Source organism: Poecilia mexicana, unplaced genomic scaffold (assembly GCF_051168715.1).
Source record: "Poecilia mexicana isolate PSO_F unplaced genomic scaffold, ASM5116871v1 scaffold_1, whole genome shotgun sequence".
NCBI lineage: Eukaryota > Metazoa > Chordata > Actinopteri > Cyprinodontiformes > Poeciliidae > Poecilia > Poecilia mexicana.
Genome location: NW_028263370.1, coordinates 10,694,802 through 10,708,063, shown reverse-complemented (window position 1 = coordinate 10,708,063; position 13,262 = coordinate 10,694,802). Strand labels below are relative to the sequence as shown.

The 13,262-nt window shown below is 36.8% G+C and overlaps 1 protein-coding gene across 2 annotated transcripts in view; it reads left to right on the top strand.

Moving 5' to 3' along the window:
* ctnna2 (catenin (cadherin-associated protein), alpha 2) overlaps nucleotides 1–13,262 on the top strand; it is a 304,010-nt gene that overhangs the window by 35,719 nt on the left and 255,029 nt on the right. For both annotated transcript variants that reach the window (XM_088004302.1, XM_088004304.1), the window contains exons 5-6: nucleotides 105–224; nucleotides 975–1,241. In XM_088004302.1, the coding sequence (XP_087860428.1) occupies nucleotides 105–224; nucleotides 975–1,241 (387 nt within the window). The remainder of the gene's footprint in view (nucleotides 1–104; nucleotides 225–974; nucleotides 1,242–13,262) is intronic.

Sequence of the window (13,262 nt, the reverse complement as noted above, 5' to 3'; positions counted from 1 at the left end):
TCTTGGAAGAAAAATTGCCCTGTAAAGTAAAGTATGTATTCAGGTTTTGACTTCTGGGACTTTGAAAAATGTTGAGTGTGAGTGTTTGCTTGTGCATTTGACAGGTTGAAGAGGCTCTGGAGGGAGTAAAGAATGCTACCAATGAGCAGGACCTGGCAAACCGCTTCAAAGAGTTTGGAAAAGAGATGGTGAAACTTAACTATGTGGCTGCTCGGAGACAGCAGGTAACTGTCATGCTGTCTTTAAAAAAATCAGGAAAATAAGCTAAGAATGAAGACAATCCAATAAGTATTCTTTTCCAACTTTTCTATGTTGTCAAGGCTTTTGTTTAATACTTTTCAGAAATTGCTTATGTAGTTGGATAAAATATGGTGTACTGGCTTAATTTTCTGCTTCTGAATAAAAGCATTTTAATGGATCTAGTCAAGGATTCTGACAGAATCATGGTGGAAGGTGAAGAAACATTTGTACAGTGTCATTATAAGATTCAGATAGTCTATTCGAAGTGAAAATGAACCTGTTGAGTTTGAAAATAACTTATTCAAAGTTTTTCAAAAACTAGGTGACTAGTCTGGCTAGAAGTATTTAGACCTTTTTTTTCTCACAAAGGTCAGCCACCATGCTGCCAACTTTATCCAGAGCCAAGCCCCAAATTGGATCCATTCCAGCTTCACAGCTGCCAATCTGCTGACACTGCTTCAGCTTTATGTGTTTGGAATAAAACCAGTTCATCAAATGGGACGGGGATTTGTTTCCTTCTTAGAAAAGATTGGAACCATTGCATTCATGTTTTCTCTCCTGTGAATTCTTGACACTTAGCATTGCCGACATTCTTTTCCAACCTATCAAAAGAGTTTTCAGCTTTTCTTTTCTTACAACATTGTCTGTTTGTTTTTTTGCATATATATTTTTGTACAAAATATGAATACTCTATTTGGGTAGTGCTCACCTGAGAACTTTTGTCTCCTCCTAAGGAGCTGAAGGACCCTCAGTGTCGGGATGAGATGGCAGCTGCTCGTGGCGCTCTTAAGAAAAACGCCACCATGCTGTACACGGCCTCTCAGGCCTTCCTGCGCCACCCAGACGTGGCTGCCACACGTGCCAACCGAGACTACGTGTTTAAGCAGGTCCAGGAGGCCATCGGAGGCATCTCCAGTGCAGCCCAGGCCACTTCACCAACCGACGAGAAGCACGGCCACGCTGGCATCGGAGAACTGGCTGCTGCCCTCAATGAGTTTGATGTAAGTCACTCCGTTTTCTCTGTTTTTGATTGAAAATACTGCAGTTGGTTCAGGTGGATTTGGCCTTTGCTAAGTTGACCATAATTTTTACGCAACTGAAAAATCTTCAGTGGGTTTGAAACTAACTATGGAAGAATCAGCATCAGCATCACTCTCATCTTCAATTCTGCATGACATCCTCTACTAGAAATAAATGATGTAATCGGAAATTGTCAGTGTATTAAATTTCTTACCACATATAACCAGTTTTTAAGTGAATGATTATATTTGCCCTGCTTTAGTATTTTTTTAATAAGTCAAATTTTGTGCTTAACTGAGCCTTTTCAAACATAATTCTCTGCTGCCCTCTGGTGGTTGCTTAAGGACAGTGAGCGTGGCTGGGGGTACAGCCTCTCAATCTAATCTAAGCAGATTTTGTATTTTTGTTGTTTGTTTAGATTCATTTAGGCTTATTCTGTCTTGATATACATATATACCTTGAAGTAGAAAAAAGTTAGGACATGAACAAAAAAAGATTTAGATGCTGTCAAGTTTTAGCTTGCAGGCCCCTCCAATCCCTTTCCCCTCAAAAACATTCATGTGCCATGTTTCTTATGTATAAATAGGCAGTTTGGTCATCTTCTGATTTAACTGATAATAAGGAGAAGTCTTTTTTTAGAAAGAGATTTATCAGACTTATGTAACAGATTTTCAAACAAGTACTGCACATTTTCAATGATAGTCTTTCTATGAAGCTCTTACCTGAAAAGGAACCCTCTGCCCCAGTCTGAAGACTGTTGAAAAATGGAGAATAAATTGAACAATTTTAGTCTCATCTTACCAGAGCATCGTTTCCCATGTTTGCCAGATCCACTACATGATTTCTACTTCTCTTTTATTTTATTTTTTACAATGACTTTCTTCTTGCTCTTCTTAGATGCTCTTTAACGTGAGTACTTTATCTTAGCTTAATACATAAAATCCCAATAAATTCACTAACGTATAGAATAGAATATGCTTTTCCTATTTACAAGCTAGTTGAGAAGCTGCTCCATCCAAGGCGTTAAATATTATTAAATACAAATATAGCCACAGACAATATAAAATGTATTTACAAAAAAAAAATGACTATGATAAATAAAACATGGAAATATGTTAATCTATTGAGTCCAGAGAAAACTTTGATTTTAGTCACTCAGAGTTATACATTGTAAACGCTACAGGCAGAGATGATTGCCTGTGGCCCTCTGTGGTGCATTTTGGTATAATGAGTCTCTAATGTGACAAAATATGAAAATGTTCAAATTGCTTCAATACTATTGCAAGACATTATAGCAAATTAAATTCTAGTCACGTGGTGAAACAGTTTGTAAAGAAAAAAAATAGCTCAATATGTTTTACTGTCAACTTTGTGGTCTTAAAGTTGACCAGAGATATTTTTTTTTTTTTTTTTTTTTTTTTTTTAAACAGTGTGTTTTAGATGCTGTTTATGACATTATGTAGTAAAAACTAAAACTCACTGAGGAGAATTTTCTTTTAATGCGCTGCAAAAGGGCTGATATTTCCCTCAGCAGTCTTTAACCATGAAACATGAGGCTTATTGAATTCTTGATAAGTTATACTCTCTAATGGTATTTTTTTTTACCAGTTTCTTTCACGCTATAGTTTCAGACAGCAAAGCTGTGGGCCTAAAGCTATGGACACAGCACATTGCTTCACAGTCTTCACAGATTTTGAAATGACTATTTCACACTGACATACTGGTTTTAAGTAGTTTTTATGTTTCTTGACTGAAAGACTTAGGATCTCACTCGTACCAACTTTGCCTGTGGCAGGACCAAAGACTGCAGGACTTATCAAACTAACCTGACGTGTCAAACGTGTGGTATTCATGATTCTCATACGTCAAGTATTGAACCTAAACCCTCAAATAAACCACTTTATTTTACGAATTGCTGAAAATGAGAACAATTTTACCTTTGAAAATCTTACTAGTTATTTTATGCTCATAATGTTGAAGATACAATAACATAAAAATGTTTCTTAAAAAAAGAGAGGAACAAAAACAACAGATCACAATTGATGTTCCCCCATCTCACTCCAACAGATTACTGGGCCGACTCTCCCTTCTGACTGCCCCCAACTAGTGCAGACTGATGTAGTTTTTTTTTTTTTTTCCCACAGGAAATTGGGGGTAAAATCAGGCAAATAATTGTGTAGTGTGACTCCAACTTAAAAAAACTGAAAAACTATCTTGTTCCCGTTGCCTATTTAGTTTCTAAACAATTCCTTGCAAGTTCGGTGTAGTTTATGTCATAAACTGTTAGTTGCACAAAGGTTTGACCCTTAGAGACATTACAGATTTCATGATTAGGCAGCACTGTAAAAGCAAATAAGTGGCATATTTTATCATGTAGGAGGATTTTGGGTTTTTTTCTGTTCATTTTTGATTAGCTACATAAATGTGTTAATACCACCCACTTAATAGAAATAATGCCATTTCATTCTTTTGACATTTGTACCTTCATTTCATATCTACAACTTGCCTTTTTTATCTCCTCTTATTTCAATTGTCTACCTCCAAACTATTTCATAATTCCATATATAAATCATTGTATAAGTTTTTCAGTTTTGTTTTAGCATAAAATTACAAAAATATGGCTAGAAATGGTCATAAAAATAATAAAATCTCACTTCAAATTAAATCTAATTGTGCTTTTTTTTTTTTTTTTTAAACTTTACATTTCTTTCCCTTCCCATTTATTTTGGTTCTAACCCCAAGTTTGGCTCAGTGATTCTTACACAGTATGACAGATCACGACCACTGGTCAAGCTCAGTTAACTCTAAGTAACCTTACAACTGAGTACAAGTAGATTACAGAAATGTATTGCATGATTGATACATAATGTTTCATCCGGGATGGCACCATTGCAATACCTGAACGTTTAGCATAGAAGAACTAAGGTTAAAAATAAAGGAAAGGTGGCAAATAATTTCCAAGAAAAGTTTTTATTTGTAACTAATCATTAGGTCAAAACATTTAGTCTAATTCTCATCTAAAAAGGTTTCTACTAAAACACACTTTAGAGTTTCAGTTTGATTGTTTTGTGCTGTTGGAGTCTAAAGTTATGATAAATCTTTGAGCTTCAGTTTCACTGGGGTAGATGAAAGCAGCCATTGTTTTCTTTTGTCAGATTACATTGTGGTCTTAGCACTTCATTATTTCTGCTGTTCTACAGTTTCACATCTTTCTCGCTTACTATCTTATTTTTAGTAGGATTTGATGCATTGATGCAGATTTTCCATTCTTTTTCACTCAAAAAAAAGTCCCAGTAGGATTTGTAGAAATTATAAAAGTGCAGTCTTTTTAGTTTTTTGTGCATGTTGTTTATGAAAATAGTCACATATACGGTCAAAGTCTTCTGCTTCTATCACTACCTCTAAGAAAAGTTTATTCAGTCACATTCTCACAGATGCAAATCCTTAATTTAAAAACTTAAATGTAAAGATAATATTTTCTTTAAAACTAGTGTTGCTTGTTTAAAGTGAGTGACATCTTGTGGTACTGGATTGGAAATACAAAACCCAAGATTGGGACTTCAAGCTGCTGCTGCTGCTGCTGCTGCTGCTGCTGCTGCTGCTGAGCAGGGGAAATGTTAGGTAAGGAGGGCAAAAACCTTGAAGTAAACAAATTAAATGCATGTCCAAAGTCATTTATAGGCCAGAGGAATTAGAAACCGTGTTGAGAACTGCCACATTTACTTTAACGCTATCCGGATATTTTTATACAAGACTTTAGTCTGAAATTTTCACATCAACTCTGTTCAACAAAAAAAAAAAAAACTTTTGTGTTTTTAGAAAAGCAAAAACTCAGAATTTAATTCTATTCTATTTGTCTGATGGACAGGCAGTAGTTAAATGAAAGAAATTGCCCTTTGCTGAGCCTTCTGCACTTGCTTGAAGCTGATGCATATTTAATTCCCAGCACCACAGAAACAGACAATTGTCAGATCTCAGAATACTAATGCACTGATTTAGTGAGCTATGAGGCATGGCCTGCATGGCCTCATTTAGTCTGTGTGCGTGACTTTGCATTTGCTCAAATTCTATTTCATCATTTTCACCTTTGTTTAGTAACTAGATGCATACACATATACAAGCAGGTTTCGTCTATCTGCAGTCGGTAATTTACCCGCTGTGAATCCTGCTCTATTACATACGGCAACACTTATTTTAAGGTGATGATCTCTGTCGTCTGCGAGTTATTGTCAGACTGTCACAACTCGTTGTCCTGATAATATTATATATATATGGATCTGAGTGTCTGTGAAACACATAAACATGTTTCAATGTTTGAGCTGTTTGGAAGTTTTTAAGCAAGTTTTGAAAAAGTTGTAGTCAAGACTCTGCTAAATGTATTAATGTGTTAAGTGATTGTAACACACTCTTTTTGAGTAGTTTATTCCTGTACTCCGCAGGAGTAAATTAAAAAAAAAAAAAAAAGCTTGTCACGGATTGTTCACTAAATTGAGATGTGCATTTCAGCTAGGCTTTGCTAATCAACTAGTCTCAATTATTTTGCAGCCTCAAACATGTTGTCTTTGATTTCCCGATATTTAGCTTCACCCATCTTTAAATAAACTCTGACCAGTTTCCCAGTACTTCCAAAAGATTTAATTCTCACAGCATGATGCTGCCACCACCATGTGGCAGCATGGTGCCACATGGTGGGGATAGTATCTTCAAGATTACATGCAGTGCTATGTGAAGCCAAAATGTGACATTTTGGCCTTGTTTGACCAGAGCATCTTCACATTTGACAAATTCTCCCACTCATTTGCAAAGCCGTGATTTGTGTATGCAGGTTGTGTCAAACACATAGACAATTAGCTTTTAATACTTATGCTGTTTTTCAGCCTTGTGGGGGTTTTGAACAAGCTTGTAGCTTTGAATGTTTTATTCATGCATGTGCATGTGTGAAGGGACCTGGACAAGCTGTGCTCTCTGCTCAACTGCTCACAATTTTGCTAAGACTTTAAGTGTGGCTTATTTAGTCAGCACCCTGTTATTACTGTTTATTACAGCCTTCTAAATCCAGATATTATGGAACATTTCAATCAACGAGGAACTCAAACGTTTAATTAAAGGACACACTGACTGCTGTCAAGCCCGTATTAAGGAGTTATGTTTGTCACGTTGTCAATAAGTAGTGCTGTTTTATTAAATTAGTTGGGGAAACCAGGAGAGCACGCAGAACACAATATCTTTTGCTTTTTATGCAGAAATCCTTTGAACTCAGATTGTTGCCTTTTACATTTTACTGCTTCCTGGTGTGTGATTGGATAGGAAATCATGTTAAACCACTTCTCTCTGCAGGTCCTTTCACAATGCAGTTTCTGACATTAAAGGTTAGATAAAAAATTAAAACGCTATGATCACAGTCAGGTTCACAAAGCAGTTTATGAGTACAACAGGAAAAGAACGACGTGACCTCTTCCACCTTCTCTTCTACAACACCGAAAATGAGTTTTGAGTAAGTCCACATAGAAGTCTGAGGGGCTGGATCTATTAAGAACAAAAATGGAGGTCAGCTTCAGCTCAGGTTTAGCATCATTTGACATATAACAGAGAGGCTGACATTAACCTCAGTCCACCTTTTACCTTTAAGAGCTTCTTATCTGATATATCACAGCCCTTCTTTTGAGGATGAATGCTTTGAACAGATGGAGAATCATTCCATTTGAAACCTTGCAAATATGGAAAAAGCTACGTTTTTAAATCGGTTATCAGCAGATATCTATGGTTTATTTTTTTTCTTATGACTTTTATGTTAAAATGTCTTATTTTTAAAGTTATCATTTATAGATTCACTTTATATTTGATCTGATTAAAGACAAGTATGATTGAAGTTTTTAGACGACTATCCTTTCTCCCATTACTCTTTTTTTAAATTATTTTTGAGAATTTTAGAACTGAATTGTTTTATATATATTAATTTTATGAGTAAAAAAGTAATTTCGTCACATAAACACATTTTAGAAAGTGTCTCCATAATCTGCACAACATGCATTTAGACTTCAGAATGGAGCAGAAAGACGAAATATAACATATTGTCAGAGAAATGTGTAACAAAACATATAACATCTTGTTAAACTAGTTTGCCCTCATGTGTAACGGCTTGTTGATTCTGTTCAGTGTATTGAAAAAAAACAGGAACTTTGTTCCTGACTCATCCTGTTATCTCTACAGATCTTCCCTTCTGCTCTCTGCAGAATTGTTTCATTTTAGCAGCAACCATTTCTTAAAAAAAAAAATATATATATTGTCCATGGCTCTAAATGAAAAGGAAATGAGAATCACCACATCATTGTACAAATACAATCTCATAGAAAAATCTATCAAGATAAGAAAAGAATAGAAGAACAAGCTTCTGACATGGAAACAAGTTGTCTTTGACCTTCTAGATATTTAATATTTTCCCTTGATAAGAGATATTGTTGTTCACTAGGAGCAAGCAAGAATATTATGAACACGGACGCAGACACACTTGTTAAAAAAAAACAACAACCTTTGAATAGATGTCAACAGCTGTGACCACAATGCATTAACGTTAGCAAGTCTGTCACTTTGAACTGTTTGTTCAAAATATAAATCAGCTTCTAGCAGTTCATTACTTTACTAAAACGGGTGTGATAATCCTATAACAGATTTGACTGTTAATAATATTGTCAGGTTTTGGTAAATAACATTTTAAGGATGACCACCTTTAACTCCCCCATTCAAGAAGAGCCCAGTCATGTTTAAACAGAATATGAGCTTAGTGTTAGGACAGATGGCGTAAAGCCCTCAGGGAACAGTGATAAAACCAAACTGAAGCACTCACTTACATTTTTAAGCCATTGCATAGACATGAATTATTGCAGGTCTACTGGATTAGAAGACTGTGAAATAAGTCACAGATTCCCTGTAAGAAAAAAAAAAAAAAAAAAAAAGACACATTAAGTTGCAGGGCAAACAGAAACGTGTATTTCTTTTGCTTTATTTGTAAGCTTTGACAAGCAGACACAGCTACTGCTCTTACCTGACGACTGCAGTGAAAAATGAAATATGCAAAAATCTTTTCTAATCTTCATGCCATTTATATATTCATATCACTTTAAGCGCCTTTATCTTTGTGCAGTCAAATGAGAAAGTGTTTGGTGGAGCCTTGTTTTACTTTGGCACTTGTAATCTAGTCTGCTGCTTCACACTTTTTGATGCGTCACACACAAAGTCGTCAACACTGAACAGCAGGAACGAGTAAAGTAAGTACCTCTCACAGGCCTTTTTAGTATTTAAAAAATAGACATTGTGACTTGTAACCGAGGTAGAAAAAGCCTGTCAGCATAAGTATGAATTATAGGAGAGCTTCGTTTTATTCCTCTGCTGCTGCTGCTGCCTTCGATTACAAGAGCCAAGAGTCGTGGGGAATAGATGGGGTTGTCTTTTAACATAATTGTGATTGCATCAAGATGATTGCCTCGTCCTCAGCTTTCATTCTTCTTCCTCAACCAGCAAATTAAATTTGTCTCTGTGCAGGGATAAACTATTACATCTTTGAATTTGGAAGTTTTTTCTTATTATTATGTCAAGTTTGGCTGAGTGCAGTGTCCTTTGTGTGTCACATCTGCTTTGTGTGCATCAGTGCAAACAGGTGGTCAAAGGTGCAGCTGTTCAAACACATTAGCCTCAGCTTCAAAGCACACATGGTGTTCTTGCATTGGCCAGCAGATGGCAGTGTTTACCTGTAGCTGTTCCTGGTCTCGTTCTTTTTTTTTTTTTTTCTCCCTGTCGCTCTCTCATTCCCCACCCTCTTTCTGTCTTTTCCATTTTTATCCCCTTTTCCTGCAAGTCCTTAGAAACAGAGATTTCCAGTCGTGCTCATCATCAGTCTGCGTCACCCTGTGTGGTTTTGTGCCATTAATGAGATTGAAGGCATTTTATGGTTCTGAGATGTTCTGATTTATGTAGATACCTGAACTGATCTTTGTCAAAGGGGGATTCAGGATTAGATTACAGGGCAGAGCTTTTCCAAAATGACCACCAGGGCCAGATAAGTTGGACAGCATCACCTCCGTTTCTGCCAGGATATCCCCTTTCATATGCCAGTCATGTTGTCATCAAACTGTCCTCTTGCACCTGATGTAAGAACTTATAGTTCCTGCATTTGTACCATCTATGCACACACACGTTCACACACAAACATGTTTTTCATTTGCACACCTCTCATGGAGCATAGCTTAGAGCCTGCGGCAGAGATCCAAATTGCACTGGATCATTTTCCCATGGTTTACATTTCCATTTGCTCATCCTCCAGTGCACATCTTTTGCCATTTCAGAGGTTGTTTCCTTTTCCATTTCTCTTTCTTTCCTCTTTTCCTTTTTTTGTTCTCATTGTCTGATGTGTTTTGAGCCACAGAGGTGTTTGAAATGCTTGTATGCCTCCATGCATACTCTTAACCCATTTGGTAGCAGCCTTGCATTTTTATGTAAAATCCCCCTCCCATATATTGCAGTGCCTGTTGTCTCGCTGTTCAAGCATATGGTCCTCTCTGCATAAATTATGGGCTAACTGTAACTGGATTTACTTGCAAGCTGAAAGAAAGTGTTCGCGACAGGCCGTCGTTTGAACCTCACTGTAGCGAGCTATGGCTGCGTAAGCTGCTCCCCGATGATCCATGTGGCCATCTGTGTCGAGAGTGGTGATTGGACATGTTTATGGTTATTGGATAATCCACTGAGACATTTCCTAAAGATCATGCGGGGACTCCAGTAAACATTAAAGATGTCAGAGCAGTGAGAAGAAAACTGATCATCTTCTTCATCACATTATTGCTTTTTTATGCAATGCATCTAAAGTGCCTGGCAAAAGTATTCAGACCTCTTGGAATTTTTCACATTTCGTCCGGCTACAACCACAGACTATTATGTGATTTACCAACACAAAGTAGTTTTCATTTGCTAATAAGAAGGAAGATGATGCATGTGTTTTTGTTGTTTGCTTTGTTTTACAAATTAAAGTCTGCAATAATATGCGATATCAATTTGCATTCAGGTGCTGATGTTTTTTAGAACCACCTTTCGCATCAAGTCTATTGGGTTACGTTTCTACCAACTTTGTACATTAAGAGAATGACATTTTATAAAATCTGCTTTGTAAAGAAGCTCAAGCTTTGTAATATAGCTCGAGCTTGAATGATATTTCTGCAAGCATAAATTTTGAAGTCTGGTCACAAATTCTTTGTTGGACTTAGGTTGGAAATTACACTTCTCTTGGGATGTTTCTCTACTTGCTTTACCCGTTTAGAGAGCTAATGTTTATGTCCATTCTCCATTGCTAAGTTGCCCATCTTTCAAATCTCTCCACAGACTATCAGTTCAGTTTATTGCTGGACTTTGACTGGGCAAATCTTACACATGAAAATGCTTTGATATAAACCATTAATTATACTGCAGCTCTTACCCTGACCATTGTCCATGTGTCTGCTGAACAATAGCATCCTCACGGCATGATGCTTAATACAGTTTTGTGAAGTGTTAGTTCTAGGCCATTCATAGCATTTTGCGCATGTTGTCCAAAAATGTCTTTGCTCATGTTTTGTCTCATCTCACCCAAGCACCTTTGTGTATATGTAAAGATGATTGAATAACAATTTAGACTAAAGATTTTATTAAAAAAAAACAAAAAAACTATGTAGTTTATTTTCAGTTTGCTGTTATTTGCATATTTGTGTTTTAATATCATGTACAATTATATTCAAAAAACTTAGTTTGTGCCTGTAATTTGACAAATTGTAAACCACATTTATAGGTTACGAATACTTTTGCAAGATGATGTATATGATAATAAATTGCAATGACATATAACAATGACTTTTTCTATGTCATTTTCCTAAGAGATTAATACCTTGTGCTGCTGTAAGAGTAACATGCAGACAAGTTAACGTTTTTATTGTTGGTGAATCGTGACAGATGTATTATTAATGTGAAGTGACAACACTATGATGACCCTTTCGCGGGCTGTGGTTGTATATCGTGTATGAGAAACTGCAGGACTAGCTGCAGAGACTATGGCCAGGGAGCAACCTGCCTGTAATGTATGGAGATGTATTCATAACTGAGGGATAGCTTTGTTGGTAATTGCGATATCAATCTGTGCCGTCTCATCTTTGCTGTCTTATTTCAGGCTCCTGTTTTTTCTCTCGCTTTTCCTTTTCCCAAACGCACATTACACTCACTCACACGCGCACACTTTCACTTTTACTCTTCTCTTTCCGCTTCTATAATTGTGACTTTGTGGGTTTTCAAGATAGCATTCTGATCCCCACAACCGGTGACACTTTGATGGCGAAGGTTAGAGGTTTGCATGTGCAGATGCACAATGATATAGAGACACAAACGCAGGACTAAAATACAAATGAAAGCATTGCACACAGTGCCAAGTGCCACAGCGATCGACAAGAACCCTGTTGTACTCAATAAAACTCCACCCCTACTGTCATTTTCACCTTGACTGAGCCACGTGTTAGCCCAGAGGTACACCTCTTAATTACAACATCCTCTGCCTGCTGATTCGAACACTGTCTGGTTTTCCATGGACAGATGCACCTGTCAAGAAAAATATGAATAGGGGAACTCAGCTGGAGTAATGGGACATGACCAGGGAAAATGGGGAAGTATCAGTTTGTTTGTTGCCATTCAGTAATTAGCCACACAGTCTTGTCTTGATGGCAGTGAGGCATCAGGGAAAGTGGAAGGAGAGTTGGAAGAGTTCTTGGTAAACAGAATCCATACTCATCTGAGTTGAAGCTTTTTCTCCGCGGTCCACTGTGCTTTCTCCACCTAGTATTTCCTCACAATTTTGACTTAGTGACTTGGAATATTTGAACTCCACTTACTTTCACTCATAGATTTAGTATAGCTTAGATTGCTGACATGCAAACAAGGCATGTCAGCACAATGAAGGCACAATGATTGCTTGTACTGTATTTATATGTCTGCACAATAAATAGAGTAAAAAAATAACACTAATGATGCTTTGTAATAAGACTAAAGTCTTAGGCTTCACGTCTTTGACTGCTATTAATTTATCTGTCTTGGTTTTAGCTCTTATCAGTTAATTTCTCACTATTTGTCTTGGCTCACATTCAGTGTAAGTAAGCCAGAAATGGGCCCAAGTGAACATAAGTGGACACATCACACCTTTCTCTTCATGTATGCACAACCACTCAAATTAAACAGAAACAGCCACCAAAGTAAAATACTTTTCTGAATCTTCAAACCCCTTTCCGTGGCTCTTGGGACTGGATTTTTTTAGTGGGTGCAGCAAATTACTTTTTTTCTACTATCTTGCCTTGCAGTCAAGGTCTTTCAGTAAGAGCCTTAAATGCTTGCTTGCCCACTCAGCTCTGCTTGGTCTCATGAATGCGGGGGCTTGCTGGCTCTAGTACAGCACATGCACTGGGTATAAACACATGGACACAGAAAGTTTGAGTTGGAACATGTCAGTCACCTAATAAGGCAAAGTTTAAGACTAACTGTCCACCTCCTTAGGATAAAAATGGACATGTCATATAGATTAATGCCGAGAGAAGCTAGTTTTACAGGCAGCATCACTCCTCACAAATGTCCTTGATGGTTAATCAAATCAACAGTTACCGGAGAAATATCTTGACTCCATTTTGATATGCAATTTTCCTTTTTATATATATCCTTGTTGAAATGAGAATGGGCTAGAATAAAACGTTCTCAGCATGACAACATGGGTAAAATGACTTTTTTTTTTTTGTATTTACACGAATATAAAGCAAATGTATGGAGGGATTTAGCTGTTTTACTGAAATTCTGCAATTTAAATTTGAACTGCTATGAGCATATTTCATTTTACAGTTCCAATAATATTATGTATGGCATGAATTTATTGCTTGAAAAATATAGAATAAACCATGTTCTCATTCTTCACCCTATAAAGTAAGACAAGTTCAACCAGCTCATATTAGCTG